At 51.7% G+C, this 25,608-nt stretch overlaps 1 protein-coding gene across 2 annotated transcripts in view; it reads left to right on the top strand.

The window, feature by feature from the left end:
* The window catches only part of Col11a2 (collagen type XI alpha 2 chain), a 29,500-nt gene extending 4,272 nt beyond the window's left edge, over positions 1-25,228 (top strand). Inside the window, exons 5-66 of one of the 2 annotated variants that reach the window (XM_020164112.2) lie at positions 1,268-1,459; positions 2,377-2,454; positions 3,130-3,192; positions 3,840-4,019; positions 6,207-6,266; positions 6,373-6,414; positions 6,637-6,699; positions 7,022-7,096; positions 7,582-7,668; positions 7,922-7,978; positions 8,145-8,198; positions 8,286-8,339; positions 8,440-8,493; positions 8,662-8,715; positions 8,902-8,955; positions 9,038-9,082; positions 9,212-9,265; positions 9,673-9,717; positions 9,899-9,952; positions 10,128-10,172; positions 10,308-10,361; positions 10,584-10,628; positions 10,851-10,904; positions 11,007-11,051; positions 11,228-11,281; positions 11,613-11,720; positions 12,670-12,723; positions 13,021-13,074; positions 13,177-13,221; positions 13,309-13,362; positions 13,489-13,533; positions 13,644-13,697; positions 13,791-13,844; positions 14,071-14,124; positions 14,500-14,607; positions 14,749-14,838; positions 15,038-15,091; positions 15,325-15,432; positions 15,566-15,673; positions 15,812-15,865; positions 15,969-16,022; positions 16,173-16,280; positions 16,466-16,519; positions 17,722-17,775; positions 17,984-18,037; positions 18,187-18,240; positions 18,586-18,693; positions 19,100-19,153; positions 19,341-19,394; positions 19,527-19,580; positions 20,046-20,099; positions 20,354-20,461; positions 20,563-20,616; positions 20,746-20,799; positions 21,299-21,406; positions 21,536-21,589; positions 21,858-21,893; positions 22,089-22,142; positions 22,251-22,518; positions 23,061-23,173; positions 23,543-23,749; positions 24,106-25,228. In XM_020164112.2, the coding sequence (XP_020019701.2) occupies positions 1,268-1,459; positions 2,377-2,454; positions 3,130-3,192; positions 3,840-4,019; positions 6,207-6,266; positions 6,373-6,414; positions 6,637-6,699; positions 7,022-7,096; positions 7,582-7,668; positions 7,922-7,978; positions 8,145-8,198; positions 8,286-8,339; positions 8,440-8,493; positions 8,662-8,715; positions 8,902-8,955; positions 9,038-9,082; positions 9,212-9,265; positions 9,673-9,717; positions 9,899-9,952; positions 10,128-10,172; positions 10,308-10,361; positions 10,584-10,628; positions 10,851-10,904; positions 11,007-11,051; positions 11,228-11,281; positions 11,613-11,720; positions 12,670-12,723; positions 13,021-13,074; positions 13,177-13,221; positions 13,309-13,362; positions 13,489-13,533; positions 13,644-13,697; positions 13,791-13,844; positions 14,071-14,124; positions 14,500-14,607; positions 14,749-14,838; positions 15,038-15,091; positions 15,325-15,432; positions 15,566-15,673; positions 15,812-15,865; positions 15,969-16,022; positions 16,173-16,280; positions 16,466-16,519; positions 17,722-17,775; positions 17,984-18,037; positions 18,187-18,240; positions 18,586-18,693; positions 19,100-19,153; positions 19,341-19,394; positions 19,527-19,580; positions 20,046-20,099; positions 20,354-20,461; positions 20,563-20,616; positions 20,746-20,799; positions 21,299-21,406; positions 21,536-21,589; positions 21,858-21,893; positions 22,089-22,142; positions 22,251-22,518; positions 23,061-23,173; positions 23,543-23,749; positions 24,106-24,246 (4,605 nt within the window). In that variant the 3' untranslated portion in view covers positions 24,247-25,228. The remainder of the gene's footprint in view (positions 1-1,267; positions 1,460-2,376; positions 2,455-3,129; positions 3,193-3,839; positions 4,020-6,206; positions 6,267-6,372; positions 6,415-6,636; positions 6,700-7,021; positions 7,097-7,581; positions 7,669-7,921; positions 7,979-8,144; positions 8,199-8,285; positions 8,340-8,439; positions 8,494-8,661; positions 8,716-8,901; positions 8,956-9,037; positions 9,083-9,211; positions 9,266-9,672; positions 9,718-9,898; positions 9,953-10,127; positions 10,173-10,307; positions 10,362-10,583; positions 10,629-10,850; positions 10,905-11,006; positions 11,052-11,227; positions 11,282-11,612; positions 11,721-12,669; positions 12,724-13,020; positions 13,075-13,176; positions 13,222-13,308; positions 13,363-13,488; positions 13,534-13,643; positions 13,698-13,790; positions 13,845-14,070; positions 14,125-14,499; positions 14,608-14,748; positions 14,839-15,037; positions 15,092-15,324; positions 15,433-15,565; positions 15,674-15,811; positions 15,866-15,968; positions 16,023-16,172; positions 16,281-16,465; positions 16,520-17,721; positions 17,776-17,983; positions 18,038-18,186; positions 18,241-18,585; positions 18,694-19,099; positions 19,154-19,340; positions 19,395-19,526; positions 19,581-20,045; positions 20,100-20,353; positions 20,462-20,562; positions 20,617-20,745; positions 20,800-21,298; positions 21,407-21,535; positions 21,590-21,857; positions 21,894-22,088; positions 22,143-22,250; positions 22,519-23,060; positions 23,174-23,542; positions 23,750-24,105) is intronic. The other variant, XM_074082455.1, reaches the window with a different exon arrangement.
* The last annotated feature ends 380 nt before the right edge of the window (positions 25,229-25,608 follow it).

Genomic DNA, 25,608 nt, shown 5'->3' on the forward strand with positions numbered 1-25,608 from the left:
CTGCCCACTCACCCAGTCACCCACTGACCCACTGACCCGCCTATGCACACATGTATGTGTCTACCCTGTTATCCATTTCCCCATGCATCCATTCACACTTTAACCCACCTACTCATGCATTTAGGCTTGTATTTACCCATTCACTCATCCTCCCCCTGCCATCCATTGCCTCCTTCAAGCCACCCACCCACCATCCATCCATCCATCCAATCCTTCATCCATCCTCTTCAACCCATCCATCCATACATTCACTCATACATTCACCTACCATCCCAACTACCCATGCATACAAAGTTCATGCACCCATCTAACCACTTATCCTTCTACCAACTAAGCCTCTTTCCTTTAATATATTTTCTCACCCATTAATATATTCCTTTAATATATTACTCCTTACCATCAACTCCTCACGCAGCCATTTATTTACCCACATTTTAAATTCTATCCATCTGCTTATACACCAGTCTGCATCCGTCTATTCTGTGCCCTCCCAATTGATGTACCCACCAGTCCAGATTCATTCATTCTTCAGTCACCATACATCAACACTTCCATTCAGTCATGCACTTGAACCCCTTTGCCCTTCTACATGCCCATTCAATCCATCTACCCACCCAGCCAGTCAACATTTTTTGAATACCTAATGGGCAGGGGAAACACAAAAGTGTCTGTCATCTCAAGGAGCTCCTAGTTTGGCTCCAGAAATGAAACAATATCCCCAAACTATGTGTAAGGCTGAGTGTATAAGCACCATGTTTGGGCATCAGTAAATGCCATTGAAATTCAGAAGATTCCCCTCCCTTACTTCTAAGGGTCCTGAGAATTCTCATCATTATCATTGTAAGACCAAGACAACTAAGGCTGGTTTCTGTCTCCAGAAGTCATCATGAAAAGGTTCAGGTGTTATGACAGGCAGGGATTAGGCAACATGAATTGAACTTGAAGTCAGTAGTCCTGAGTTCTAGTCTTGACTTTGATATTCTGAATGACCTTGGGCTCATAAGTGCCTTTTAAAAAAGATATTCTGAATAGGATGTATCTGAGAAATGTGCATAAAGGTCCTTGTCCTTCCCAGTTATTAAATGAAAGTCCCATGAGACCCTTTGAAAACTAAAAAGTGCTGTGCACATGGGAGGGCTGTTAATGATCTACTTCCATTATATAGCTTGACCTAGGATTGGCCCCTGCTCTTTGTTCCAAACTTTTCCCTCACTCTCTCTCTAAATCTGTGCCTCTGTCCATCAGTGTTCCTTATTCATATCTGCAGGGTGATGTCCAAGAGCTTGTCATTGTTCCGGGTGTCCAAGCTGCCTATGAATCTTGTGAACAGAAGGATCTGGAATGCGAGGTGGGCCAGAGGGACAGACCTCAGAACCAACAGTCTCACAGAGCCCAGAGATCTCCAAAGCAGCAACCATCAAGACTTCATAGGCCACAAAACCAGGAACCTCAGCAACAGGTAAGGGAGTCAGGAAAACACACAACTGAAGCATACTCCAGGGGACAGACACCCAGACACCCCCCAGGGGAATTCTCCCAATGTTCCAGAGCTCTCCATCCTGCTTTGGGCTCTTATTCTCCTCTCCTTAGTTCCCCTCTTCAACCATACCTCTCTTCCCATCACCCCCTCCTCCCAGTCCTTATTCATTTCATTAACCTTTTTATTTTCATTTAAAAATAAAAAGAGGCATTAAGAAGAATTTGTGACTGGGAAATGTGTTCCCTGCTTGTGTTTCATTCTCTGCAAGTCTTTTTGTGCCCTTTGGTTTCCCATTCCTTTCCTGAATTAAGAGATTGGGAGATAGTGGTGGAGGGGTGAGCCTTGGAGAGGGAGGTGGGAGAGCAGACTAGGGGAGACAAAGTCAGGAAGAAAGAAGTTGAAATGGTAAGATCAAGGAGGAAAAATGGGGGAGGAGTAGGGATAAAGGGAATCCCAAAGGAATAGTGGTCTATGGAACTGTGGGGGTGGAGAGCCCAGTCTCTGGCTCAATAGGGGATGCGGTGCGGGGGAGGGGAAGGGAAACTGGTTGGGTGGGGTATGGGTGGTTGGGAGACAGATATGATCTGGAGTCATGATCTGAAGACTGGAAGGTCAATCTCTTAATTATGTCTGCTTCTGTCCCACCTGTGGGACCCATTCCCTCTTTCTCACCTCTTCCCTTCTCTCTCCTGACTCCCAAACTCTCCTTTTGACTTCAAATCTCTATTTCCCAACTTCATGCCCTGCTCTTTCCCAATTTCCACACTATCTCCTTATTTTCCTCTCTCTTCCCTTCCCACCTTCATCCCCTCCCCATCTGTATCCCCTTCCCACCTCTATCTCCTTCCTACCTCTATCCCCTTCCTACCTATTCCTATCCTCCTTCCTAATCCCAGCCCACTGAGTCTCTCTACTATGACTACGAGCCCCCCTATTATGATGTGATGACTACGGAGATGACCCCTGATTATCAGGTAAACTGGAGGGACCCCTTCTTTTCTTTCCTTCATCCCAGCACCCCTTATAAACATCTCCCGGGTCAATTTCCATTCCCCCAGTTTCTGGGGAGAGACATCATATTTTTTAGATTATGAAGGTTTACTTATTCATTGCCCCTTCCCTGTCTCTCTGCAGCAGCGACCTCAGAGCCCCAACTACAGGGCTCCCCCTTCCCCTAGGGGGCGTCGGACCCCTCCCCGAAAACCTAACCCACCTGCCAGGAGGTCAGCGGCCCGGCAGGCGACCCCCTCACCAGCCCGGAGGCCCTCTCCAGCTGGAGGCTCTGGTCCAGCACATGGCCAGCCTCTCCCATTCAGACGCCCAGCTCGACAGGCAGCTCCCCCCACTGCCCGAGCCCCCCCCAGGACCAGAGGCAGCGGTTACCGGCAGGTAGAGCTGGGGCATCCAGATCTCTGCCCCCAAACCTCTACACCTTGGAGATTTACTCTCCTCAAATTGTCCCTCTACAAAGGGGCTGCAAGATCTGAGATTCCCCCCCCCCCCCCCCCCCCCCCCCCCCCCGTCCCGTCCCCCAGCACAGACAGACAATGCCTAGGGTGTGGTGGGGGCAGGTGCTGCTTTGCCTTACCTCCCACTAACCTTTCTCTTACCCTGCTCTGCTGCTCTTCTCACCCTCCCCTTGGGGTTAGGACCCCACCCCAGGTGAAGAGGAAGGAGTCCTGGAGTCAAGCCCCTTGCCGCTCCCTGAGGAGGTAACTCCATCCCCCACCCTCATCCCAGCTGGGAGCATTGGGCATCTGGTCCCATGTCATCTTAATGAACCAGCCCCTCCTCTGGCCGGAGGGCTCTTTGTTGTATCCATTTATGGCCTTCTGTTTTCTGGTCACTCCAGACCTATGGTCCTCTTGTCTAAGTATGGCCATTTCCTTTGGTGTCCATGCCTCCTCCCATTATTCTTTGATTCTAGAGTACCTTCTCTATGTTGGTATCAAATAGGCTTACTTTCTATGTCATATCTCCTTTCCCAGGATCCATTTTCTGTACAATGCTGTTGTTTTCTTCTTCTCCCTTTCTCTGTGGTCATTCCCTGGACCCTACTGCTATCATTAAATCTGTGGACTATCTACTCTGTGTTCAGCCCTCCGGCCACCCTTCTTGTTACCCACCATTTTTCCTCACTGGGCCCATTTTCTGGACACCCCTCCCCATTTCCAGCCTTTGATGGTCATCCCCTTTCTATATAACTACTCCTCTTGCTTTTTTTGGGGGAGAAAAATTCCAGTCCTGTTTACCCTCAGTATCATTTGGGCTGGAAGTTGTGAAACCCTGGTTTCCCCAGGGAAAACCTCTCAGCCCTAATGCCCCCGTCTACCTCCTCTCCCTCCCCATCTTCGGGAAGGAGCAGACAGATCTCCAGGTCCCCCCCACAGCCGACAGGTTCCGGGCAGAGGAGTATGGGGAGGGTGGCACAGACCCCCCAGCAGGGCTCTACGATTACACCTATGGCTATGGGGACGATTATCACGAGGAGACGGAGCTTGGCCCTGCCCTCTCTGCAGAGACAGCCCACTCAGGAGCCGTAAGTGAAAGGAGCTCCTCTTCCGTTCTTGACCACCAGTGGGAGCTACAATAATTGCTTCCTATTGTTTTTCATCATGTTGGCTGTGAGCTACTTCCCACTGGTGGCATGTCATTTTTGTTTATGTAAGATGTCTATGTTGCTTGAAAAGATTACTTCCAGCTTTCTCTTGCCAGATGTCTTACTCTGCAACTCCTTGTGGATCCTTTTGCCTGTGGCAATTGGGATTTTTGTTTTTTAGTCCTCTGGCCACTTCCTGTCTTCCTTGGCCACTTCCTGTCCAAATGAAGCTGGATTTCACAAAGCTTTTGGTTAAGAAGCAACTACCTATGTCCATTTTTAGTCTGTCTCCATCATTTGTTCTTGGTCAAACCATTTCTTGTCTATGTTCCCGCCAAATGATCTAACTTACTATGTCACATTTTCCAACCTGTGGGTCACGTATCTGTCTCTTTCTGTCTTCTGTATTCATGGTATCCATTTTGGTGACTGTCAAGTTGGACCAAAAGGGATTTATTATTTGTGTTCTGACTCTAGTTTTCCATGCTGTTTGTGACAGCTTCCTTTGGCAATAAGCTACTTCCTGTGTGTCTCATGTCATCCACATCATAAGGTTTCCATTGTGGACCTGGATATTTACCATGGCTTTGTCCTTTGTGTACTCACTTTGATGTTTGTGTTTTCAGGAAGATTGCTTTTCGTTGTCATAATTTCCTTTGCAGGGTCACTTTCTATCTGTTTCGTGAACTTTTTTTCTCTCTTGCTCATGGTAGCCCTGTTGTTGTTGAAGTTCTACTTCCTCAATCCTCTTTTCTTGGCTGCTCTCTGTCTAACCATTTCCTGTTTGTTTTTAGCCATCTTGGCCATGTTTAATTTTTCTTGGCGCTGGTATCATTCTTGCTTCCAAGTGTTTGTCTCTTTGTTTTGTCCCCCTTAGTGGTTTCCCATGTCTTCAAACACTCCCTGTCAGTTGGAGTATTTCCTGTCTACTCCACTTCATCTTTTGCCTGCCTTGCAGTTATGGCCGCCTCCTCTACCCTGCTGCCTCATCCCACACTTCTCTTCTCTAATATTGCCACCATTGACCCTCTGCTGCCTTTCCCTTTTGCTGCTTTCTGGATATTTGGCATTGAGCTGGGATTTGGGAGAGTTGGAAACTGACCATTGCTATTTGGCCAGGATGGAGGTGGAGGTGGGGGGCATTCTGAAGATTTATGTTTGGAGAATTGGGGGTGGTGGTAAATGCCCTCCATTCTCTCTGTCCTTATCTTGGTCTGGCCTTGGAACATGGAGTAAGCATCTGAGTGGAAGTGTGGAGCGGAGGACACTGGTAGGCTTAGAGTATAAATGAGGGCCAGAAGGCCATAGCATCCTTGCTAAGAAAGGAACTGAAGATCTTGTGGGGGGTATGCTCTGAGGCTTAAATAACTGAGCTCAAGAGCTGTATTTTTCTAAAAGCCAGTTATGAGGCCTGAATTTGGAATATTACTGGGGATAGCTTTCCAAATATTCTTATTTTGATGTTACTGGAGTTTGAACTCAGGACCTCATGCTTGCTAGGCAAGCACTCTAGCACTTGAGCCACTCTTCCAGCTCTCCAAATCTTCTTAAAGTTTCAGTGCTTAACCTCTGAGATTTTTTTTTTTACTTGTGAATCCTTTGAAATTTTAAGTATAATTCTGTGCATAAGGACATATGCTTTTTGGTTTTAGATTCATCAGATTCTCATGTAATTCCATGCCTTACTCCTACCCACAAACAAAAAATCAATCCACAACCTCAGAGAGATTCTTATTTGATGGATTGGTGTAAGAGTGAAGAAGTGGATGGTTTCTTACAGTTCTAAGGATTCCTAATCAGAGGGAATTTGTGGACAGTGTAGGGTGCTCCATAAGAGGGTCTGGAAAGTTGGAGTTTCAAAATTACAGAAAGGGAAAAGTCTCTTAAGGAGAGGTTGTATTTGGGAACTGGGGAGGGTTGGGAACTGCGGAGGGGAGAACACCCAGGTCTCTTTAGTAGGCTTTAGAGTTTGGTGAAGAGGAGTTTTGGGGGAGACTGGGAAATTTGGAGGTAGGGTCAGACAGATCTCCGATGGCCCTGACAGTGAAGGTTGGAGTGGGATGGGGCAGTCCTGGTGTTCTGGCTGCTCATGGGCCCCACTGGGGGTTACATGTGTGTTTCCCTCAGGCTGCCCATGGACCCCGGGGGCTGAAGGGAGAGAAGGGAGAGCCTGCAGTGCTGGAACCTGTAAGTTATACAAGTTATTGAGCTCAGGGAAGTGGAAGAAAAGGAGGAAGCAGGGGTGGGGGTTCTGGCCCCTATAGCTTCTGATTTCTAACCTTTGACTCCACAGGGTATGTTCGTGGAGGGGCCCCCTGGCCCAGAAGGCCCAGCGGTGAGTGTAGCTGTGATATCGACTTCCATTCTTTTCTCAGAGACTCTTCCTGCAGGCACTTCTGTGCCATGCCTATATATATCCAGGCCTCCTCCTCAGAACTCTGAGTGTCCTTCCAATCAAAGCTTCCAGATTCCCAAATCTCTTTTGTAGAAACCAACCCTGAGTTATATGCCCCTCTTCTATCTGATACCTGTACCTGACTCCTCTTTTGTTCCTCAGGGATTGACTGGGCCACCTGGCATCCAGGGGAACCCAGGTCCAGTTGGAGACCCTGGAGAAAGGGTAAGGGAGTGATATGAGAAGGTAGAGGGGAGGGTAGTTGCAAAGGAGCCACTTGTACCCAGAGGGGTACCATGCTCAACAATCCCTTTTTAGCTGGATGATTGAAGGGACAGTTGTGCTTCTCAGCACCCAGAAAGGAGGGTGTACTCTTGTTGGGGAGGGGAATAACCTGGTGTTTCACCCACATTTTTTTCCGTGGAGGTGGAGGAATTCAGGAAAGATCTGGGGAAGTCTATATTTATTCTGTTGAAAGAGTTTGTATATGATTTTAAGATCCTAACATCCTCCTGTCACCTTATCTTCTCATTCTCTTGTACTCCAGGGCCCCCCTGGGCGAGCAGGGCTTCCTGGATCAGATGGAGCCCCTGGCCCCCCTGGCACATCCCTCATGCTCCCAGTGAGTTGTCTTCTGGGCTTTGGAATGGGCTGATGGGGAGCCCAGGGGACTTGTGTTGTATTACCAAGAACCAGAAGGTCAGGAAAGCTGTGGAGGAGTATCTAGAGACCATTAACCCAAAGGGATTGGTCTTTGGGGTAGGGATTTGGGGCCGCATTAAATGACCTAGAACCTAACTGGATCTTCTGGAACCAAACTTGGATTATCTAGAATCATGCAGAAAATCCTATGTTTCAGGGGGTTTATTACCAAAGGAGAGTCTTTGAGAAAGTAGAGTCTAGAGAGCAAGGAGGAGGGTGGAAATTGAGGTTTCAAAAACCTTTAAGTGGTTGTCCAAGATTCATGGGAGATGTTGGAAGAGGGCATGAGAGGTATCCCAGATGCTGGAGGAGGGATGGGGCAGAAATGTTGGATGAAGTCTCGGGTTGGGAGGGCCACATGGATTTCCTGGAAGAGAACTTGGACCTTCTATCTTTACCCCTCAGTTCCGGTTTGGCAGTGGTGGGGGTGACAAGGGCCCTGTGGTGGCAGCCCAGGAGGCTCAGGCCCAAGCAATTCTGCAGCAGGCCCGGGTGAGAAAGCCTGGAGGGGATCCTGGTGAAAGGAGGGATGTGGTGGGAAAGGAGGGATGCTAGGAGGGGCCTGGAAGGGTAGGTTGGAGAGAGGGGAGGGTAGGGAAAGTCTGGGTTGGTTTGGGCTGAGGAAGAGTTTGGGGAGAACATAGGCCATGGGGATATTTAGGAGTGGAAGGGAGAATTTGGGGGTATGTGCTGGGGTTCTCCAGCAGCCTTCTGCTCAGTTCTGCTGTCCTTCCTGCATCCCTAGCTTGCGCTCCGTGGACCGCCTGGTCCCATGGGATACACAGGCCGCCCTGGACCCTTGGTGAGTGAATGGGGTGTTGTGGTAGAGGTTCCTTTATTTGTGTGTGGGGTTATAGATGGTTCTGGAAAAGAACCAAGTTGAAAATTATTTCACTTCTTTTGGCGAGGGCTTTGAGGCCGCCGTTGGGTAAGTCTTTCAACATGGCCATCCTCTCTTTCTCTCACAGGGACAGCCTGGGAGCCCTGGTCTAAAAGGAGAATCTGGAGATCTAGGACCTCAGGTGATGGGTCCCACATCTGATCCCTAGCCCACTGCATTCCCTCCCTCCCGTCTATGCCCATTCACCCTACCCCTATCTTCTCACTAGGGCCCCAGAGGACCTCAGGGTCTCACAGGCCCTCCTGGCAAGGCTGGGAGAAGGGTGAGTACCCCAGGGGTGGGGTGGACGTTGGTGGGAAAAAGAGCTTGGATGGTGGAGGACTTTGTGCCTACAGGCTCTAACACTTCCCTTTTATCTCCAGGGCCGAGCAGGTGCTGATGGAGCTCGAGGGATGCCTGGAGAGCCTGGAGTGAAGGTAACAGGCTTGGCTCGCTCTCTGACAGCTATATTCCCAGCTCCACCAGCACTCACTAACTCCCTAGGTTTCACAAGGATAGAGCCTCTCCTCACTCAAGACACAATAGGGAGAAGTGGTCTGGGAAAGGAGTTGGGCCTTCACTCTGACTGTCCCTCTTCCTCTTAGGGTGACCGAGGTTTTGATGGACTCCCAGGTCTACCTGGGGAGAAAGGACATAGGGTGAGTATATTGGGGGACTGGCTCTTGTGATGGGAGGGTAGGTACATCTTCTGTTGATGGGAGGCAGGGATCTCAAGGCAAGGCAGGGAGGCTGTGGGCTCAGTAGGAGCTCAGCAAGTGAGTGTAATCGGTTGGCTAATTGTTGGGGACTTTGAGGGCCCTAATAACTGTTCCTCCATTTTTCAGGGTGATACTGGTGCCCAGGGCCTTCCTGGGCCCCCTGGTGAGGATGGAGAGCGGGTAAGTTTTGTGGTAAGGGCAGGAACTGGGCCCAGGAGAAGTCTAGAAGGCAAGGTGGCTTTACCATGTCCTCTTTCTCCAGGGAGATGATGGGGAGATTGGACCACGGGGGCTGCCTGGAGAATCGGTGAGTGTCCAAAAGTTTGGGCTGGGTGTATGTGTGGGGTCCTAGGGAAACCAAGGGAGGGATAAGGGCACCAAAGAGACATTTCCTCTCAACCATTCATGCGGTCTCTTCCCCCAACCTTGAATGCAGGGACCTCGAGGTCTCCTTGGTCCCAAAGGCCCACCTGGTATTCCTGGACCCCCGGTAAGTATCTCCCTGACATTCAATCCTGATCTTATGCCTTAACCTTTCCAACTCTCCACCCTTCCTGACTGTCTCCCTTCTCCTTTCCTCCCTCCTCATGTGCCTCCCCTCCCTTTACCCTCAGAAGCACTTAGAGAGCCATATGGCATAGTGTACCAAGGGCCCTGAGTATAGCCAAAACAAAATGAAAATCCTCAAGAAAAACAAAGCAGAAACCCTCAAACCCATATACCCACAGACCCACAGCCTGCGGCTCTGGGATGACTACACTAGATTTGGGATGAAATGGTGGTCTGACCATGTGTCTGCCCATCTACTGTCTGGAATGGCCAGGCCTTTCAGAAACCACAGGTCCCTCTAGGTCCAGCTCCACCTTCTAGCTTATTCATACCCCTCTCATGTTTCAGGGAGTTCGAGGCATGGATGGTCCTCATGGTCCTAAAGGGAGCTTGGTAAGTGATGGGCATGGAGATTCCACTCTTTATCCTTCAAGGCCTCAACACGGTCCTGTTTGTCGCCATTTTGACTCCCTGCCTGCTTCCTATTTTTGCCATGTTGGTTCTCCTGCAGCTCTCTGCCTTATTTGTTTTGTCACCATCTCCTTCTGATCCCTACCTGGCCACTTGTTTTTAGGGACCACAAGGAGAGCCAGGACCTCCTGGACAACAGGGCACACCTGGGACCCAGGTGAGTGGCCCTGCCCACCCTCCTCCCAACTTTAGTGACTTCCCATGAGCTTCACAATGAGGCAGACACGGTGACAGGAAATTAAGGGTCTCAGACCCTTTTGCTCATGCTCTGAATGTGGAGAGGATGACCCAGTCCTGTGAGGCACCTATGACTTCTCTTTCTGTGTGTGTAGGGTCTCCCTGGACCTCAGGGTGCCATCGGCCCCCATGGAGAGAAGGTGAGTGACTAAGCGATTTGTGGTTCAGAGGGCTCTGAGGGGGGTATGTAGGCAGGGCTTGAAATATCTACTGGGGCTTTAACTGTGTTAAGACCTGACCCTTTAGTGACTCTGATCCTCCTTATCTTCCTGCAGGGTCCTCGAGGGAAACCAGGGCTCCCTGGCATGCCTGGCTCAGATGGACCCCCAGTGAGTGGGCTCGCCTCTGAATCCAATTCCCCCTGGTTTTTCTCCCCAGTATGTCACTTCCAAGCTCCTTTAGTGACCATCCACACAATATGTCCCTTGCACTGGAAGGTCACTGGTGATGCCTGCCCATGATCACAGGGAATTGGTTTTGGAAAATGTCTTGGGAGGGTTCAGGGAAGGTGATAAGGCCCAGCAGTCACATTCTCCATCTCTCACCCTCAGGGCCACCCTGGCAAGGAAGGTCCCCCTGGAACCAAAGGAAACCAGGTAAGGTTCCTTGCTTGCTTTTATCCCCTGCGGGAGTCTCCACCCAGACTCTGGACTCCAGAGTCCTTGGAATGTCCTTGTCTTATCAATATTCTCAGTTCTCACGTCTTGTAATCCTAACCTGATTCCAATGCTGCTACTGTACTTCCACTTCTCCCACTTCCTGAGGCCCCCATAGTGACATCCTGAGGCCCCTCTATAATACCTCTCTTTCTTCTCCAGGGTCCATCTGGACCTCAGGGTCCTCTAGGATACCCAGGACCTCGAGGTGTCAAGGTAACTGAATACAAGGAAGCAAGATGGGGTCTTAGGAACTCAGTCCTTCCAACCAGCATCCATGCCCTGATTGCTGTTTCTCTATCCTCCCTCTAATTCCAGGGCGTAGATGGAATTCGGGGTCTGAAGGGTCATAAAGGTGAAAAGGTGAGCATAGTATCCCCCACTTCCCAGTATCTCAATCCTGCCCACCTCCTTTCCTAAACCTGCCCCCATGTTGCTCTCCAGCTTCTGAAATCCACCCTTCCACTGGTGTTCTCTGAAACCACCTCCCTCTCCAACTCTCCCACTATCTGGTACCCTCTCACTTCCATCTTTCTTAGGGTGAGGATGGCTTTCCTGGGTTCAAAGGTGACATAGGCGTAAAAGGAGACAGGGTGAGTAAAAGCCCCCACCTTGGCATTCCAACTCTGTCCTAGTGATCTTCCACCTTGGACCCCTGCAAATACCAGCCTGTTCCCTTAAGACCCTGAACTTTCCAACTCTTGCTGTGCCTCCTTTAGAGCCCAATTCCAGTGAGATGACAACCCCATAATCTGTCACAATGACCCTCCAACCACAGTCTCTCTGCCCTGTGGAGCCCCCTGTCCTGCTGTAGCTTCTGGGACCCCCACTAGCTCCACTCAGCCTCCCTGTGCCTGCTTCATGTTTTGGGACCCAGCCACACATCCAGTTCCCAACACTTACCTCTCCAACCCTCTCACTCAGGGCGAGGTTGGAGTCCCTGGTTCTAGGGGAGAGGATGGTCCTGAGGGGCCAAAGGGACGCACTGGACCCACTGGAGACCCTGGGCCCCCTGGGCTCATGGGTGAGAAGGTATTGGCGATGAGGAATCTGGGCTTGGCACTTCTGAGCACATGGGAATTAGTGGCCAGGGCACTGGGGCAGGTCAGGTACAAAGGTGCTAACAGTGGAGTCAGTGAGCCAATAGAAGATGGCCTTGTATTCGTTATGTCCTTCTGTGTGTGTATGGCACCTTGTGGTTACTGATGGGGTGAGTCGGGTATATAAAAAGTGAAGAAAAAGTCCCTGTCATGATGAGAGAGGGCCTGTAGGTGTAAGGCAGAGTGAGGATGTATGTCCAGGGCAGCAGTTGTTTGGACAGGGGAAAGAGTCAAGAGAAGATCTGTGACCTTACACGCCAGGCACTGCTCTGACTTGTTCTGTCAGTACTATGAGGTAGGCCTGAGGTATTCTGATTTTGCAGTTGAAGCTGTCCAGAGACCCAGGGACATTAGGATGCTTGTTAACAACTGCCAGTAAAGGGCAGAGCAGGACTTTGAGCCCAGGGAAGCTGGCTGTAGAACCCCTGCTCCCAACCATTGATCTACAGCCACTTCAGAAGGATGAGCCCTGGAGCATCAGAAGGAAAGGGGCAAAAGGGAGGAGCTTCCTGAGCAAAGGGGTGAGGCCTGTGAGAGGTCTTGTCTTGGTGGAGCAGCAATGAATTCTGGAGAAGATGGAGCTGAAGTTTACAGGTGGGCAGTAGCTAGGTTACAGCAATCCTTGAGGACTTGATATAGCTGAAGACTTTAGTCTGAAGACATGGGAAAGCAAGAGTCCTAGCTCTAGAAAATCTGCTGGTGAAACTCTTGACTGCTTATAAGAGCCAGGTGGTCTGTGGACACAGGAGGAGGGGCCAGCAGGTGTGGGTTTGGTGGGGAGCATTTTACTGCGGCTGGCTCTCATATTGGAGGGTTGAGTGTCTGGGACAGAATGGATTTATAGCTCATTTAACTCTTAATTGCTCCCTGTCCTTCTACAGGGCAAGCTGGGTGTTCCTGGTCTGCCTGGCTACCCTGGACGCCAGGGTCCCAAGGTGATGTGATGTTCCACTTGCTCCTCCTCCTTTTCCCTGTCCTGATCCCTGACTCCAGGAAGCACAGACTAGCACAGCATGGGGTACCCTAGAGAGAATTTAGCTAACCTCCATTCTGAAGATGAGAAAATAGAGGCCCAAGGAGCTGCAGGGCTTTGTTAAAGCCACCTAGTTATTGGCAAGGCCCAGGTCACCCCCACTGCTGTCTGCATGGTGCTTCCTGAACCTCTTTGGTTCTACCTGAGCTCCATCCCCTTTCATGATTTCTTAATTTTCCTCCTTCTCTATCCTTACCAGGGGTCCTTGGGATTTCCTGGTTTTCCTGGAGCCAGTGGAGAGAAGGGAGCTCGGGTAAGCTGGAGAGGGTGTGGAGAGAGGGGCTGGAGAGAGTTGGAGAGGGCTCTGCAGGGGTCATGGCCTGGGTGATTTTTCTCTCTACTTCATTCCTACCAGGGCCTGTCAGGGAAATCAGGACCTCGGGGAGAGCGGGGCCCCACGGTGAGTGCAGGAGGAGAGAAACAGAAGGTTCAAGATTCAAGGGGGTGCTTTTGGGTATATCTGACAACTCCTCTCCTCTCTCCCTAGGGGCCACGGGGTCAGCGAGGACCCCGAGGTGCCACTGGAAAGTCTGGAGCTAAGGTTAGTGAACTCCGTAGGGTTCCATTTGTCCTCTACCTGATAAGCCTCTTTCTCCTTCCACCCTTCTCTCTCAGGGATGGCTGGGAAGCAGCCCATTTCACAGCCTTGACTCTGTTTCCCCCACAGGGAACATCTGGTGGTGATGGCCCCCACGGGCCCCCTGGAGAGAGAGTGAGTGTGTCTTAAGTGTCCTGTTCCCCAGTGCTCTCTAGGGAGGAAGTGTGTCCCCCCTGCCCAACACTCTCTCCCTTTCTCCTCACTCAACCCATCTCTATCTCTAGGGTCTCCCTGGATCTCAGGGCCCCAATGGATTTCCTGGCCCCAAAGGCCCCCCGGTAAGTTGACTACTGACCTCTGAGAGAGTCAGTTTCTTTTTCCTCATCCCCCTTCCCAGCCTAGAGTTCACCTGACACCTCGATCCCTTCCAGGGTCCCCCTGGGAAGGATGGACTACCAGGACACCCAGGCCAGAGAGGAGAAGTGGTAAGTGATGCCCCTGGTCACCCATTCTTGGGTGGTCCTCTCTACCCTCAAACTCCAGAGCTGTCTGGAAGGCCTATAGGTGGTTCTTCTGACTGAGTAACTGTGCCCTGATGCCGCTGAGACCCAGCCCAGGGCTCAGTGGGACCCCACCCTTCCTCCCTGAGCCTGGGATCTGCTCTATGGTCTGCACCTGCCCTGACTGCTCTCTGCTGTTTTCCTTTCTCAGGGTTTCCAAGGGAAGACTGGCCCCCCGGGCCCCCCTGGAGTGGTGGGACCTCAGGTACGTCTGACCCAAGATCTGGCGATAGTGTGTCTGCCCCTTTTCTCCCAGTCCCACAACCCTGCCCACAGTTGCCTGTCTGGATCCTGTGGGCTGGGATTTGGGGGCGGGGTCCTGAACTTCAGTCTGTTTCTGGGGTAGTTCTCCTCTCTTACAAAAGAGGCAGTTCCCCAGTAGGGATGCAAAAGTGGTGCAGTCACTCCACAGTGGGGAAAGCAAAACCCAGCAGTGCCCTAGAGAGCACCAGCAATTTCCCAATAGCTCTGGGAAAGGAATAAAGGGGCTGGTCCTTTGGTATTTTAGGGAGGCCAGGGTGGGGTCTTTGGACAGAGGATAGGACAAAGAGCTGAGCTTGGAAATTCTGCCTTTTCCCAGGGAGCAGCAGGGGAAAGTGGCCCCATGGGAGAGAGAGGTCACCCTGGCCCCCCAGGGCCTCCTGGAGAGCAGGGACTGCCTGGCACAACTGGAAAAGAAGGAACAAAGGTCAGCAAGGGGCCGGCAGAGGGGAGCTTGGGGATGGGGGCTTGGGATGCTGAAAGGAAACAATCACTTGGATTTGAGAGATCAGAAATCTCTGCCCTATTTGGAAGCATGGGTATGGCTCATTACCTCCTTTCCTTTTAGGGTGACCCTGGTCCTCCTGGGGCTCCTGGGAAGGATGGTCCAGCTGGTCTGAGGGGCTTCCCAGGAGAGAGAGGCCTCCCGGGCACTGCTGTGAGTATGACCCTCAAAACTAACAGCCTGTAACATGTTACCCTGCATTCTGACCCCCTTGGTATCACTCCCAATTCCCAACTCTCTAAACCTGGCTCCTCTCTCCAACCCTCCTCCTTCCCACCATGTCCCCTGGAGACCCACCCTGTGAAACCCCATCTTTCTGTCTCACCTGTTGCCCCAAATCTGTGGTTCACAGGGTGGATCTGGCTTGAAGGGGAATGAAGGTCCAGCTGGCCCCCCTGGTCCTGCAGTGAGTCTGGGGTCCCTGGTGGGGGGGAGTGGGAAGGAATTGGGAAAATGGGTGGGTGAAGAAGGATGAGGGGGGCATCTGGTGGGGGCCATACGACTGGGCAGAGGAAGCATAAAGTCAATCAGAAAGTACCTGTCTTTCAGTTCTTCTGGAATCCGTGGTCAGGGGTCCTTTGGTTTGGGTGCGCTGGGGTCTCCTTCCTAGGGGGGTGCTGATTCCATTTCCTCTCTCAGGGCTCCCCTGGGGAGCGAGGTGCAGCAGGATCAGGGGGCCCCATTGGTCCCCCAGGGCGCCCAGGCCCACAGGGTCCCCCTGGAGCAGCAGGCGAGAAAGGTGTCCCAGTAAGTGTGTGTGTGGGGGCCCAGGAGAGGGGTCTGTGAACCCAGGGGGTGATAGTTATGGAGGTTTCCTGAGGGGGGTGTTTGAGGGTGAGGGTCTTGTCCAGGCTATGACTCCTTTCTTCATTATCCACAGGGTGAGAAGGGCCCTATGGGTCCCACTGGACGTGATGGGGTGCAAGGCCCTGTGGGGCTTCCTGGTCCTGCTGGACCTCCCGGCGTGGCTGGAGAGGATGGAGACAAGGTGAGAGAGTCCACAGACTGACCAGTGTTCTCTCCAGATGAGACTGCTGATCTAGATATGACTTCCTGATCCCTGTCTTATTATCTGCTCTTCCACCCATCTCCTTTCTCTCATATCTCATTTGCCTTCTCTTCCCAGGGTGAAGTGGGAGATCCTGGACAGAAGGGCACCAAAGGGAACAAGGGTGAACATGTAGGTGCCCATGACCTTGACTTTTGACTTTCTTGCCTTTAACTTTATCCCTTCCTGGTTTCGTTCTCTGTTTTGGTGTCTCTGATTCTCCTTTTCTCCCCAGGGCCCTCCTGGACCCCCTGGACCCCTTGGTCCTGCGGGGCAGCCTGGAGCAGTGGTGAGTGCCTCTCAGGCCCTTGGTTCCCTGTGGCCTGGGGTTGGGGGAAGTGGGGGTTTTGGTCTGGTACTCAGCTTTGTGTGGGGTTTGTGGATAAAGAACACCTGAACCATGACTTATCTTCGTTTCTTGACCATGTCCACCTTCCAGGGAGCTGATGGGGAGCCAGGAGCTAGGGGGCCCCAGGGACACTTTGGAGCCAAAGGTGATGAAGGAACAAGAGGATTCAATGGGCCCCCAGGACCCATTGGCCTACAGGTGAACTGGGAGTGGGAATAGTGGCTAAGAGGTGGGGTCACGATGGGACTGATGTTTATCCAAGACTCCTGTCGTCAGCCTGCTGATGAGGACTAGGGACGGGGCAACAGAGGACTGGTCCCTCTGCTTTGGGCTGGGATTTGGGTGAGTTGGTCATTGGGTTTGTATTTTGTGTACCTGCACAGGGTTTGCCAGGTCCCTCTGGGGAAAAGGGAGAAACAGGAGATGTGGGTCCTATGGTGAGTATGATCCCTACTGACTCCAGTCCATCCACTAATCATGCCCCTACCCATCCAGCCTCCAGTCAGATACCTCACTGCAGACCTGGTCTGTGTGCTGCCTCTCTTCCTCTCCTGCCCTCTGCCCAGGACTTCTGCTCACTTAGCCCCCACTATCATGCTCATCCTTTGGGTTCCTTCTTCTTTTTAAAACATTTTATTAGCATATGTTAGGTTTACAAGGGGGTTTCACCGTGACATTTCCATGTACATATGCTCACAGTGTCCCTTGGTTAGGTTCACCCCACCATCCATCTCCCTCATCCCCCTCCCTACCTAGTAAAACAACTTCAACAGCTTTCATTGCTCTGTTTTCATGCAAATATATAAAGTACATCAGCCATATTCGCCCTCCTTCACCCTCTCAACTCACCCTCCCTCTTCTCACCAGTACCCACCTCCTAACAGGACCTGTTTTGCATTATTGTCTTTCATTTTTTAAGTGTCTGTGTATTGTTCAAAGGGGTTTCACCATGGTATTTTGCCCATGAATATATTGTATTTTAATCAGATTGACCCCTTCTATTACTCTCCCTGACCCTTCCCCCACCCTCTATTAATCACCAGCTTTCATTGTGTTTCATTATACCTTCTCCCTACACAGATGCAATGTATTTTGATGGTATTCATGCTCTACCATTCTCTTTTTCTCTACCTCCACCCGCTTGTCCGCTCAGAGTCGCAGTATCGCAAACATGTTCTATACATATATGTATATATGATCGTATTTGTATTTGTGTATAGCTTTATCTTTTGGCTCTATCTTCCACATATGAGGGAAAACATATGACCTTTGTCTTTCTGAACTTGGCTTGCTTCGCCTAACATGATGATTTCCAGTTCCATCCATTTACCTGCAAATGATGTAATTTCATTTTTCTTTATAGCTAAATAATACTCCACTGTGTATATATACCACATTTTCTTAATCCGTTCATTAGTTGTAGGGCACCTGAGTTGTTTGCATAGCTTGGTTATTGTGAATAGTGTAATAAACATGGGTGTGCAAGTGACTCTGTGATGTCCTGACTTATATTCCTTTAGATATATGCTCTGGAGTGGTATTGCTGGATCATATGGTAGTTCTATTTTTAGTTTTTTGAGGAACCTTGAAGCTCCTCTTTTACTTCCCTTCCTCATCCCTGGTGTCTGTTTTTCCCCAGGGACCACCTGGCCCACCAGGACCTCGAGGCCCAGCTGGACCCAATGGAGCTGATGTGAGTTCCCTTGACCCTCGGTCCTCCAGATGTGGCCAGTCCTCTGCCTCTGTTGTCCCAGACCATAAGCTCTAGTCCCATCCTGGGTGCCAAGATAAGCCGCATGTGCCTGGGAAGGGCTCCCGCTGCCTCACTGCTGTGACCTTGGGCCCATATCCATGCCTCTGCCTATCCTAGACAATGACTTTTCTTTCTGTTCCTCTTCCAGGGTCCACAAGGTCCCCCTGGAGGTGTTGGGAACCTGGGACCCCCTGGAGAGAAGGTATGTTGGAAGTGGTGAATAAACCAGTCATGGGGGTAGGGAGGGTTGGATTTTTGCCTATTTTTGTTGGGGGTACAAAACAGAGTGGGATGTGGGTAGTACCAGGATTTTTTTTGGGAAGGAGGATTTTGATCCCAATTTCTTTGTAGGGGGAGCCAGGAGAATCAGGATCTCCTGGGGTCCAGGGGGAGCCAGGTGTCAAGGTGAGTGATAGCTCTGAGGCCCAGCTCCCCAGCCCCTTTCACTTCCCAACCCCGCCCCCACTTTTCCTGTGACTCCCTTGAGATGGAACCTGTCCACAGCCCAGGAGTCTTTGCTGTGGCCTGATCTCTAGGCTTTAGTGAGCCCTACTGACTTTTCTTGAAGGGAAGAGAGGCCAAGGGGACCCCATCATCCCCCCAGCCCTCCCCCCATATAGGCCTGACTTTCTGAGTGTGTTTCATTGTCACTGAGGGGTGAGGGGACGCTGAAGGTATCTTGGAAGCAGGAGCTACATACCTTATCTTCAAGACCCCTGAGACCATCTGTACCCTGCATTCATTCTTCAGGGTCCGCGTGGGGAGCGTGGGGAAAAAGGAGAGTCGGGACAGCCAGGAGAGGCGGGACCACCGGGGCCTAAAGGTCCCACAGGCGACGATGGCCCTAAAGGGAACCCTGTGAGTTTGAGAGGTGGTGTGAGAGTAGGGCTCTGTGACTGCGAGACCTGGGAATGAGGGTGTGTGTGTGTGAGGACCTCAGAGTGTGGGAAACCTAAGGGTAGGGGTTGCCTGGGAGGCGGGCTCTGAAAACAGGGTCTCCTGGGAAGGATGCATGGGTTTAGATTGTAGAGAGAAACTGAGAGATGCCTCACTTTCTGACTTTAGTCACTTTCTAGAAAGCTTTGGAAGGTAAGGAGGGCATTGGGTGGGGACCAGGGGGGCACGGAAGACGCTTTTTCTGTGGATGGTGGCTGTGGGCACTTCCTGTGGAGAAGGGGAGTGTGGTATATGCCCATGAGGGTCAGTGTTGGCTCTGGGTGGACTTAGGGAGCTGTGACTGACTCTCGTTCTCCCTCTGGATCAGGGTCCTGTTGGCTTTCCTGGTGATCCTGGTCCCCCTGGAGAAGGTGGCCCTCGGGTGAGTCTTACTCAGGGAGCAGAAGGGGCAAAGATGGTTCCCATGGAGGGCCTCTGCACAGCTGATGGGCTTGGCTGTTGGGAAGCTGGAGTATGACATGTTGGGTTAGAGATAGGAGGAGTGATAGTCTTGGGGGTGATGCCAGCCAGGTTGGGAGTCCTCCTCTCATCTTGTCTCATCCCTGTAGGGCCAGGATGGTGCTAAGGGTGACCGAGGCGAGGATGGCGAGCCAGGACAGCCTGTGAGTGACCAAACTCCCAACTGAGTCCAAGTCTTCAGATCCCAAACTTTTCTTCTATGCCCCAGTTCCACTCAACAAGAGTGAGTGTCCTGTCTGAAGGCCACTCACCCTCTCCAATTTCCCCCTTCTTAGGGATCCCCTGGTCCCACTGGGGAGAATGGACCCCCTGGACCACTTGGGAAGCGGGTAAGTGAGTTGGATGTTTCAGACATTGTGTGGTAGCCCTTGGGTGGATGGAGACTGGATCCATGGCAGGAGATGGGCAAGGAGATGCCTGGTGTCTGGGTTGATTGTCAGTGTGCTGTGTACCATGGGTATCTTTGTTCCTGGGGTTTGGTCTATATGACCTTTCTAAAGGTGGTGGTGCTTATTGACAAATCAGAATGGACACTGGACAGGGGGTGACTTGCTTACCCTCTTAGTGGCTGGGTCAGGAGGTAGAATGTGGGAAAATGGCTCTCACCAAATGTATAGAACTATTCAATATATGAACAATTGATACAGCAGTACCTGTTCTTACCATCCGTGATTGGCCCTCTGCATTTGCGCCTGTGTATGTACAAGTGTGTGTGTCCAAGAGAATGGGGTGGGGGAATGGGTTTAGTCTGGCTGTTTCCAACTCATCTTCTCCTCTTCTTTCCTCATTCTCAGGGTCCTGCTGGCACACCTGGTCCAGAGGGGCGACAAGGAGAGAAGGGGGCCAAGGTGAGGGGGAGACCATCCCGAGTGCTGGATCATCCCCTCCATCTTTCTCCCTCTTAGGAGTCCTTGGTCTCGGAATGCCTACTCCATGCTCATCTTTTCCATATTGAGCCCCTTTTGGGGACTTGGGTTCTATATTTGATCCTGCCCCAGGAGCTCCTGAAAATCAGCTCTCCTTCCTTCCTTATCCCTTTCACCTGAGACCTCCTGCATCCCCTTTTTGATCCTTTAAAGCATATCCTTCCCATGTGTTTCAGGGGGATCCTGGTGCTGTGGGTGCTCCAGGGAAGACAGGCCCTGTGGGTCCTTCAGGCCCAGCAGGAAAACCTGGTCCTGATGGTCTGAGGGGGCTTCCGGGCTCAGTGGTGAGTCATGGTGTGGAGGGACTGGGTGGTGAGGGTGAAGGCCATGGGAGGGACAGTGTGGGGATGTTCTTCCTGATGCCTGGGTTCTCTTCAATCTGTAGGGTCAGCAAGGCCGCCCTGGAGCCACAGGCCAGGCTGGGCCCCCAGGTCCTGTGGTGAGTGAATAGGACTGGAATGGGTGGGTGGAACAGTGAGCATCAAGGTAAAGCACTGGAGGAAGTGGGAGATGGGGGAGAATATAGTCCCACCTCTTCCTAGGAGAGTGATTTCTTGTCTCCCCATAGGGACCTCCAGGACTTCCTGGCCTCAGGGGTGATACTGGAACCAAGGGAGAGAAGGTGAGTGGAAGACATGTGGCCAAGTGTCTTCATCACACTCACTCCCTGAAACCTATGGGGATGGCAAGTGACCACTGCTTTGCTTCAGGCCTCCAGCGTCCAGTCCTTAGGGGTCCTTACTTAGTGGGGACCACTCATAGCTGCTGCTCTTTCCCCAGACTGTGTGCGCATGTCCCACTCTGTATCTTCTTAGCCTTTCATTTTTTTAAATGAGCATATTATCGTTGTACAGGTGACATTTACATAAATGCTTACAATGTATCTTAATTAGATTCACCCATTCCATTTTTTTTCTTTATCCCCCTCCCCTCTTCTTAGAACAATTTCAACAGGTTTCATCATTCTATTTTCATACATGAATACAAAATACTTCTACCATATTTGCCCTCTTTTACCCTTTCCTTATGCTCTCCCCCCTCCTACTGGTACCCACCCCCAGATTCTTGGTCCTTCTTCCCTATCCATGTGAGTCCTCTGTGCATCCCTGTCCCTTCTCCAGGGTCACCCAGGCCTCATTGGATTGATTGGGCCCCCTGGAGAGCAAGGAGAGAAGGGTGATCGGGGGCTTCCTGGCCCTCAGGGCTCCCCTGGACAGAAGGGAGAGACGGTAGGTAGGGGACATGGTCCTGGAAGGTCTGGGATGGGGTGGGGTTGGGTACTCAGCTGTGGGGTAAGGGAATAGATGCTGAGGCGGGATGGGGGAAGATCTAATCGGGTCAGTCCCTCTCCATTCTAGGGTATTCCAGGAGCATCTGGCCCCATTGGTCCTGGAGGTCCCCCCGGACTTCCTGTGAGTATTTTATCTCTTCCTTCTGTAAACCCTCAACCCGCCCTCTTGACCCTCCTCCCGTGACTTCATGGCAGGTGCCTGCCTGACAAGGATAGTCCCCCATGTTTCCTCCCCATGCTTCCAAGGCCTCCAAATGTCTCTGTGTTTCTTCATGGCTTCTCCTCCTGTAGCAACCCAGGGTCCTGTGGAGTCATGACCTTGCCTCTCTATTCCTCTGTGTCCTGTCCTTCCCTGTGGTGACCATTTCTTTTTATTTCTCAATTCACAGGGACCTGCTGGCCCCAAAGGAGCCAAAGGAGCTACAGTAAGTGACCTGTCAGTGCTGACCTTTGCTCCCCCCCAGCTGGACTTGGCCCTGTCTCTAGGGAAAACCTACTGCTCCTCTCATCCCCATGGAGCCCCTCCTTCCCATCCAGGAGACCGATTTGTCCCATCTGTGACTTTGATCCCCATGCTTGACCTCTTGACCCCTTCTTTAACCCATTAACTCCTTTGGCAGGGCCCAGCTGGACCCAAGGGGGAGAAGGGCGTCCAGGGCCCTCCAGGACACCCGGTGAGTTAGGAGACAGGGCCGGTTCTCTGACTGTCCTTCTCTGTTGTGGTGTCTCTCTGCTTTACCTTCATGCTGACTTCATCTTACCCTTTCTATGTCTCCACACAGGGTCCCCCGGGTGAGGTGATCCAGCCACTGCCCATCCAGATGCCCAAGAAGACTCGTCGTTCAGTGGACGGGAGCCGAATTACGCAAGAAGATGAGGCCATGCCAACTGGGGGAGCTCCGGGAAGTCCTGGGGGTCTGGAGGAGATTTTTGGCTCACTTGACTCCCTGCGGGAGGAGATTGAGCAGATGAGGCGGCCAACGGGGACCCAGGACAGCCCTGCTCGCACCTGCCAGGACCTGAAGCTGTGCCATCCAGAGCTGCCTGATGGTCAGCACCAGCCTCAGGACAGGGGCACTGAACAGGCAGAACAGATTTGGGGATTTTAGGGAAAGTGTTGGGTTAGGGGTGAGGGTGGAGGGATTTTAAACAGGGGCTCTTAACCACCTGGGTCAGATGAACTTCAATGTTTTAGCAGCAAGTATGGTGCCACCAGTGCTTTATTACAGCCCGGTGTGCACAGGAGTAGATAAACACACACAGCTGCACAGAACTGCATTCATACAGATAGATGCATATGAGCTCCTACACCACACAGTCCTCAGCATGAGGATGTAACTCCTCTACTCAGAGGATACTGGAGTACTGTTGGGGACAGATATCAGTGATCAGGTGGGCTGGAAGATTTTGAGGGAAATTCAAGTAGTGTGGGAGGGTAGATTGAGATGGGAGAAGGATTGGGAAACAGAACACTGTTGGGAGGACTGGGGGTGCTAGGTCAGAGAGAGGGAAGAAGGAATGTGGAACAAAGAGCATCTTGGAGCATGGCACCTTGGTGGCCCTGACCTCCTTTCCTTCCTCTGACCCAACAGGAGAGTACTGGGTAGATCCCAACCAGGGCTGTGCTCGGGATGCCTTCCGGGTTTTCTGCAACTTTACAGCAGGAGGGGAAACATGTGTGATGCCCAGGGATGATGTTACACAGGTTTGAACTGGCCTCAGGCTGCTCTTCCCTTTCTAGCAGAATGCCCTCAGGGCCTAGTGATGTCTGAGTTTATGTGACAAGGTTCCTGGCCATTGCCCCCATAAAGCTTCCTGACCCTTCTTTCCTCTTGACTCCCTTTTTTCTTTCTCACCTGTCCTTGGATGCTCTCTTTGTCTCCTTCCCTTAAAGCCCAAGACAAAAGTTTGCCTTTGACTTGTTCCCAACCCCTGGCTCCTACTCTAGCCCCTCACATATCCATTGGTTCTGTCCTCCCATTTGGGCCCTGCTCTTGACCTTGGCTCAGTTGCTCCAGCTCTGAAGATGCTTTCCAGACCTGTCTGTGTCTCCCTGACATTCCTCTCCTTCCAGTTCTCTTATGTGGACTCAGAGGGCTCCCTGGTAGGTGTAGTCCAGCTTACTTTCCTGCGCCTGCTCAGTGTCTCAGCCCACCAGGACGTCTCCTACCCCTGCTCTGGAGCATCCCATGATGGTCCCTTGAGACTCCGGGGGGCCAATGAGGACGAGCTGAGTCCAGAGACGAGCCCCTATGTCAAGGAATTCAGAGATGGCTGTCAGGTAGGAACTGGGAAAGCTGAAAGGGGAAAGCCTGAGGGAGCTCAGGGAGATGAAGAGATGAGGAGATAGGAGTTAGACTTATGAGTTGTCTAGGTGGGGATCAACTGTGTATGCAACAGCACCACTCATGATAAATTGTACAGGCTTGTATGCACATAGATACCCACAAGCACATGGGGGTGCAAATACATACTTGTGGATTCAGACATGGGCACACCGACACCCTAGTCTGTGCATCCTGAGTCACCTGGAGGGGTCAAGATGCTCAGGGGAGAGACAAGCCTGGGGCTGAGGTTGGGGGATCTGTGGGGAGGGGGTGCCCCTACCATACTTACTTCTCCTGTCTCCCCCTCAAGACACAGCAAGGCCGGACAGTGTTGGAGGTGCGCACACCTGTGCTGGAGCAGCTGCCAGTTCTGGATGCTTCCTTCTCAGACCTGGGGGCCCCCCCGAGGCGGGGAGGTGTGCTGCTGGGACCTGTTTGCTTCATGGGCTAGGACCTTCTCTATCTGACCCTGTCGGTCAGAACCCAGGCCCACCTGGATTCACACAGCATCAGCTCCATGCCACTGCCCCTGAGGGCTCCTTACCATCTACAGAGCTTTGGGCCAGGGCATCCAGAGCCCCCAGCCATAAGTGGTCAAGGGAGGGATGGATCAGTGTGTGGCCGGGACACCCCTGGGGAGGGGTGGCATCTGGGGCTCCCAGCCCTCCTACCTGGAGCCTGTGACCTGTTAGAGAGCTGAGACCCTTATTTAAAACACCTCTGAATCACCCCCCAAACAAGTGGAAGAGAAAGGATACTGTGTATTTTGTATTTAAAAATAATTATATTAATTATTTAAAGAGTGGAAAAGAGAATAACAGATGATAAAGAGAGAAATGCCATTGGAATCCTGCAGGTGTTGGAGACAAGCTCTCCAAGGGTGGCCCCAGCTCCCCATCCTTGCCTCAGGGCTTTTGTCAGTCACCATGTGTGGGTTTCAGGGCTGAACCACACCCCACCTGTAGCCCCCACTGTGAACGCTGGAATATACGGCCTCCTTTGCCTCAGGGCTCTGGTTTTCTTTCCCCAGGGTGGGGCTCCCTCATCTTTACCTACCAGGTGTTGGCACCTGATCACCTGCCTGCTGTGTTTTTTCACTTGCTGTGGTTCTGGCAGTACCTGTCTGCAACTTGAGGACCAGGCCATGCCCTCGGGGAAGGAATGGGAGAGTGAGGGGCTGTGCAGGGCCTGGTTTAGCAGCTTGTTGAAGTACTGAAGTTCTTCTATATTGGCTAGTAAATTGACATGGTCCCTGACCTTCCCCCCTCCCCCCAGTGTCTCATTGTCTTCTTGGCCACACCATTCCCTCCCCTGGGCACCTCTGCAATTAAAGGATTAATATCCAGCCAGTGGATGGAAGGGGCTCCCAGGACCCATCTAGCCTTGTGCCCAGCATCCTTTCTGATTGATTGTTAAATAATGTGATATCTCCTCCCAGGTGTATGTGCTGGTACTTGTGTTGTTATTTCAGTCCTCCCCCCCCAACTCCCAAGCCTGGTCCAATACTCCTCAGCTGAGCTGTGGGCAGAAAGGGGTGGCTTAATTTACTTTCCGGAGGGCTGTTCATCTGGGCTGTGAGGGCTGAGTTTATATAGTCTGGGTGGCAAGTACAGAATCACAAATGGATGTTGTTCCAGTGGCATCGTATGGGAGCTCAGGGTCCTTCTGACCCAGAGTTCAGACATCAGTGCAGGACTGTTTCTGGATGTGTGTGCCTGCCCTTCCTGACTCCACTTCAGATACAACCCAAGATCTTTCAGGACTTCAGGGCTAGAGGGATCATTTGATGGCTCGGTCTAAACTCCTTGAAGAT

This window comes from Castor canadensis, chromosome 8 (genome assembly GCF_047511655.1).
Source record: "Castor canadensis chromosome 8, mCasCan1.hap1v2, whole genome shotgun sequence".
Lineage (NCBI taxonomy): Eukaryota > Metazoa > Chordata > Mammalia > Rodentia > Castoridae > Castor > Castor canadensis.